This window comes from Podarcis tiliguerta, assembly GCF_965153285.1.
Source record: "Podarcis tiliguerta genome assembly, chromosome: 5".
Classification (NCBI taxonomy): Eukaryota; Metazoa; Chordata; class Lepidosauria; order Squamata; family Lacertidae; genus Podarcis; species Podarcis tiliguerta.
The window spans coordinates 14074640-14080639 of record NC_139538.1 but is presented as its reverse complement, the minus strand read 5'-3'; the positions used below and the strand labels follow the sequence as shown (position 1 = coordinate 14080639).

The window sequence follows — 6000 nt, the reverse complement described above, 5'->3', positions numbered from 1 at the left end:
ACTCCCCTGCTTAAATATACAGTGGTCTGCCCAAGAGGTACTGAATAGGAATGCATGATGGAATCATCCTGGAATTTCATGCATTTGTCCCAGAACCTTTTGATCTTGGGCTAATAAAGTTGACTCTGCAATCTTTGAAGCTATCATGTGAGTCTAATTGTGTAAGATTGTTAACAGATGGTGGCTGACAAGACAGAGCTAAAAGCCTTAGGATGCCATTGAGATGGGGGAGTGAGAGGATACAGCCAGCCAGAGTAGAGGTCAGTTTGCACCTCCAGTCATACAGGCCTCACATCTCCTGATTTCCTCACCTCAACATCTTGAGTCAGTATAAAACATATTTTCTCCTTGGCTTAAAGCTGGAAGAAGCAGCTTACCTGCTATGTGTTAATTCATTTAGTTTTTAGGAAACCCTATTGAATATTGTTGTATTTCTATTGTTTTCATGTAAACCATTTGCAGATTTTTATTATATTAAGCAGTATAACAAATAATACAAATAGACGAATAGTTAAAACACAAAGACTGCTGCTGTGCAGAAAGGTTAGGGCTCAACCAGGTGGGTGATCTCCAAATTGGGCCAGCTCTAGCAATGTAAATTTATGGGAAATTTGACCATTTAAAAAATCTGAACAAGAAAAAGATTTATTTTTGGAAAACTGAAATACAATCAGTACTTCCTTTCTTATCAGATATATTTTGCGGCTTTAACAACATAAAACATATCATTTTTAATTTAGGGTTGGCTTACAAGATAGCCCCCTGCTGTCTTAATTTGACCAGTGGCAAATGGGTGCCATTGACCTGGGGTTGAGCTGCAAGTGGTGTTCAGCCATTAAGACTGATGTTCCAGTTGCAACCCCTTGTGGACACTGCAATGTGGAAGAGAAGAAAGCCTAACCCTGCTAAATCAAAAACCTTAGCAGAAAAAGCTGGAACTGCAGCTTTCCAGTAAGAAATGAGTTTCTCTCACACTGAGAGCAAACATTCCTTGGGTGGGTCATGTTGAAACTGAGTAAATACACTGAGTCAATTTTCTATGCATGCTTCCTGTATATGATTCACAAGCTCATGCCAATGAGATACAGTCGGTCACATGCATGTATACTCAGAAGTAAGGTCTAGTTCTCACAGGCATTCCATTCTGGAGATGGGTTTCTGTCTGGAGTATTGCGATTTAGAATTTTAGATAACACCTTCCTGGCATCCTTTGCAAGACCGATAATGTGAGGTCTGACACTTTAGTTTAGAGAGGTGCTTGGTGTACAGTATGTGATGGCACTTTTTTTTAATGAGCCAACATACTTATAACTTTATTGAACAATGATTGCACAAACTTCTATTGTACTCCACAGGAAAGGTTAAGTGGTTGAAGGTATTGATCATAGTTGGATTTTGAAAACATTTCTTGAGGGTGTTCAAGAGATAGTTTGGGGGTGATATAAGTAAAAAAAACTGCTCCTTTTCCCTTATGGGGGTACCTGAGAGCCCATATAGAGTCCTTTCTTTCCCACTTTCTTAACCTGGAGGCCAGCCACTGAGGACATGGAGATGCACCTGGTAGACAGACTGACAATCATCTGGCCTTTCATTCACCACCATTTGGTATCCCCCCGTCAATTCAGTTGCACATTTCTTGCCCACAGTAATTAAGTGTCCAATAAGAGCTTCATCAGAATCTTGCACTTGAGATAACAGAGTGTTAACAGAGAAATCTGAGGGCTCCCTTGGACAAAAAACAAGGACACCGGACAGGAATACCAGAGCAAAACAGCAGGCAGTAGGCTTGGTCTTTATTGAAGACTGTTGCGAGAGGACTCCCACCTGCCACAAGGTGGAACAAGATGGAAGCCCTGAACAAAAGAGCCCCCAAACTTTTATTAGCTGCTAATCCCCATGTTACACCCCCCAACTACATCACTAATACATCATGGTTACATCATGAAAGGGGAGGTCTGGTGGCAGTAATCTGAGCATCCTGGACCCTGCCCCATGGTTCTCCTTGCCCTCCACCGAACACCCATCAAGTGTAACAAAAGAGATCTTTACATTTCCCTGTTTCCCAGCCAAGTTAATCACACCCTTTTGTCTTCATCTGGGTTTGTTATTTTGGAATGGCTACCTGTCTGGCACTCAGGTATCAGGATGCCAGGAATTATCAGGCAGAGGGGCTGCTGAGTAGCTAAGCTCACATGTCTATATGAATTTCTGAAGTTTTCCAGTGAGCCAGTACATAGATACATTTATCAGTGAATTCTTACATTTGGTATTGGGCAGCAAAGGCCCTTTGAATAGATAGGAAGAAACTGTGATGAAGTGTTTTGTGGGGACAAAAGTGATTGTGCTGGTTTTGGTAGTGGGCGGCATGTGCATGATATCTGCTGGAGGGGCCACCCTCCCCCCACCTATACATAAATTCCTGAAACAAGAGCAATGGGCTTCTTGGGAACCGCTAAGAAATGGGTTGGAGCTTGTGGGGAAATGTCATGGAGCACAAGGCACTTCTCGTCCTCAAAGAGAATTTTTGCGGGGATCTCTTTGCACATTATCTTCCCAAAGATGGTGTCCCTGCCCGGCTGCACCACCTGCGCTTTGCTGATCTCGTCGGCCATCGCTCCACAACCTGTCCATGTGATGACACATCTGAAGGATTATGGAGCCCTTGTTCCATTCATGGCATTTCAGAATGTGGTGCTTCCTTGCTTTGTTTCCTTGCCTTGTTATGGTGCTGGGAGCCCAGTACAGATATTTAGAAACCAGGGGCGTTTAGTATGCTTGCAGTACGAGCTCCTTTGCTCTGGAGGTATGGCTGTTGTCAAGTCTTCACAGTTTAGCATGCAAGCTCAGCAGGCCAACACTTCTGATGTGTTAGTTGGGTATCCCCCGCCTTTGTCCATATCTGGCATAAGCTTTTTTTTTTAAAAGGCAAAGAACAGCACCACCACTGTAGCATATACAGTTGGCAATGTTATGTACTGTAGTTCTCACCCTGGGCCATCAGGGGGATACTCTAGATAGTTTTCACTCAGGTCCACATATGCAAATAAGGGATTGAAAGTGACGTTCAGTGATTGGATAGTTACAGAAAGTGGTTACTGTTTGCATTGTAATGGAGCTCTATATAAGCAGGCTGGCTGAACCCTTCAGTTCAGTTCTGTCCTGGCCTGTGAATAAACAAGAGCTGTTTGAAGAATTGCTGTGTCGTCTGATATGTTCACCTACAATTTAACAAGCAGCATAATAATAAACACGCTTTTGTGTGCCTTCACAGCCTATATATCCTGAGATATACCGTATATCTGGCTTTGATCAGTTTAATGCATTTTGCTTTCATCTTGGTTTTAATGCATCTGTGTGGGGTTTATTGTTAAGTGCTTTGGGTCGCCCTGGGCAAGTTAAAGCGATTAACAAATTCTATTATTATTATTATTATTATTATTATTATTAAATATTAATATAATTAATAATTATGTTGAATTATTTTCCCCATTGCAACAGATCTTTCCTTTCTCCAAAGGAGGAGAGGGGGGGAAATGAGGGGATTAGATTTCTAAGGGAAGAATCGATTAGCGTCTGCTTTTCACTCTCCTCCTAAGACTTCAACTCCCAGGAATCCTCGCGTGGGAGGGTAAAGTAGGCGTGGTCAGGAGAAATGTTTTTAAATGTGCATACGTTCGCTTCAGATTTATTATTATTATGATTATGATTATTATCCGCAAGGGCAACCTTTTAGGGGAACAGTGGCGACATGGCAATATCCGGGCCCCTTCGCTCCACCACCCCCGCCCATTTAACAACCGTTTGAAAGAGTGAGCACGAGCGCGAGGGGGCGGAGACGACTCTTCCCCAAATCAGCCAATCCTCAGTCAAGCTCACCCCCCCTTCACGGCGGGGCTTAGGCGTAAACTGGGTACGGAGACCCGGCTCGGCCAATAGAAAACCGCCTTGTAGGTGGGCGGCGCCCAACCCAACGTTCGGAAACAAGCCGGTGAACCATGGAGACGCGCGCGAGAGGCAAACAGAAACTGAGGAGCTGAGCCCCTGTGACGTCACCCGCCCCGCCCCTCTGAAGGAGCCGCGCGCCAATAGGAGGCCGGCATCCCGGAGCATGAGCTTAGCGTCTGCCCACCCCGCCCCCCGGCGCGTCAGGGCAGCCAATGGGAAGCGGGCAGGGAGCGGACGCTCGCTTTTTTGAATTGGTGTGTGCGTCGCGGCAGGTCCCGGAATGGCGGCTTCCCTCTGAGCGGAGAGAGGCCTTGAGTCGCCCTGGAGGGTGAGGCGGAGGAGGGCGGAGCCTGTGAGAGAAGGCCGGGGGCTCCGGGGGTTAGTGAATGGGGGGGGGCGACTGAGAAGGGGGAGTTGGGCGAGCGTGGCTCCTGAAGGGGATAGTTGGGCAACGGTAGCAGGTGGAGAGGGATGGGGAAGCGAACTGGCTGAGAAATGGGGAAAAGGCCTCGAGTGGCGGCGGTGGTCGTAGTTGCAAGGGCAGCGAAGGGGGATTGGTTTTAGTAACTCCCCCCCACCCAAAAAATAAGAATTAAGAGGCAAAAATATCCTAGAGTCTGCCTGGAAGTCCCTCTTTTCCATCTCCAAACCCAGGCATATGGAGACTGGCCAGGGGTGAAAGAAATGCACTCTGTACTTGCTCAGAGGTGTCACCTTTTTTGCATTTAATTTTTTTACATTCAGGGCCTAAGCTCAGGGAATGGAAAAAAAAAAGATGGATGAGCCTTAGTGTGTGTATTATAATAAGGGGTCTGTTAAGGAAAATGGAAGTTCATTATTTTATATATGTAAAGGAAAGTCTTGGGTGTGTGTGCCTCTTGTTTTGCAAACTTTATCTCGGCACCTACCTGGAAAGGCAGGGTTTAGGCATTGTGGTGCCGTCTTGATGTTGCGGACAGCAACTCCCATCGTCCCTTACCAATGTCCATGTTGACTGGGGTTGATGGGAAGTGTAGTGCAAAACTCCCAGAGGGCACCATGTTGGCTACCCTTTGTAAGGTGTAGCGCAAATGCCACTTCACCTGTGCTTCTGTTTCACCCTTACGTCCAACGCTGTGCTGTAGCTAAGCCAAAGTACATGGAACTGAAACAGTCACAAACTTCACTTGTTTACTGCTGCCTCTATCCCCACCGTTTCCTCCTGTTATTCCCCTTGTTTCTGTTTCTGGATTATAAGGATTTTGGCTAAGGAACTTTCAGATCTGCACATTGGAAAGGACCAGAAGTATTTGGTTGGTTACTGGCAAATAGGATGCTGGACTAGATATGCCTTTGGTCTGATTCAGAAGGGATTATCTTCTATTCTTACAAGGTGTTCTAAAATAAGAGGTAGTCCTTAAATCACTATTTTGTAATATTGAATGTAACCTTGTTTTTGAGTTTTGCTTTAGAGATCTGGCAATCCTGCTCTGCGCCACAATTACAGTTCGTTAGTAATGGTTGTCACCTAATGTCAACACATGCTTTATTGTGTGTATAGGTGATATAAAACAGGTCAGATGGAAAAACATCACACTGGAGTACTATTGATTTATAGATGTGTTTTGAGTAAGGATGAAGTAATGATACTTAAAATACAGATTTGGGGGGTGGGAATCATGGGCCTGTATGTGATACAACAGATTAGATTTATTTCAGATGCATGCTTAAATTATTGATTCCATCTTCTATAAAATGTGTTGTTGCAGGAACTGAAACTTTGGAATGTGGTGGGCAGGGTTTATGAGCTGAAGTATCAGTGATCAGAGATGGAGCATGTGTGCATTTTCATCTATCCACATGAAGCTCTGGTTTTTCATGTTGGGTACTGCCTCACTTTGTTCCATTGCTCACTGATGTACGGAATAAGTCATTGGTAACTGCTGGGGGAAAATTGATTGCATATTAAGACTCCATGTTGCAACACTAATGCTTGGCATCTTGGCATCAGTCATGTGCTTCCTCACATGATTCCTTCCCGTACCAGCACTGCAAGTGCAGCAGGTCGCTGACCCA

At 44.9% G+C, this 6000-nt stretch overlaps 2 protein-coding genes across 6 annotated transcripts in view; one reads left to right on the top strand and one right to left on the bottom strand.

Annotated features, from left to right (window-relative positions):
• Positions 1–1300: 1300 nt before the first annotated feature.
• On the bottom strand, positions 1301–2927 carry LOC310678487 (adenosine 5'-monophosphoramidase HINT1-like). The gene is made up of 2 exons (XM_083442491.1): positions 2427–2927; positions 1301–1695 (listed from the first exon to the last, which is right to left on the bottom strand). Exons 1-2 carry the CDS (start codon positions 2610–2612, stop codon positions 1519–1521), a joined length of 363 nt encoding a protein of 120 aa, XP_083298617.1. The 5' UTR covers positions 2613–2927; the 3' UTR covers positions 1301–1518.
• Positions 2928–4057: 1130 nt separating this feature from the next.
• Positions 4058–6000, top strand: part of ECT2 (epithelial cell transforming 2) — a 42096-nt gene continuing 40153 nt past the window's right edge. For 3 of the 5 annotated variants that reach the window (XM_083441993.1, XM_083441992.1, XM_083441994.1), the window contains exon 1: positions 4134–4273. The gene's annotated coding sequence lies outside the window, so the exon portion shown is untranslated. Of the gene's footprint in view, positions 4274–6000 lie in introns of all 5 variants that reach the window. The other 2 variants (XM_083441991.1, XM_083441990.1) reach the window with 1 other exon arrangement.

Bases quoted from the DNA above. Each gene is read 5' to 3' on its own strand.
- LOC310678487 (XM_083442491.1), bottom strand. From the start codon at position 2,612: ATGGCCGACGAGATCAGCAAAGCGCAGGTGGTGCAGCCGGGCAGGGAC. The intron at 1,696-2,426 runs GTTTCAGGAATT...GTTAACACTCTG, and splicing joins CCAAGAAGCCCATTGCTCTT to TTATCTCAAGTGCAAGATTC.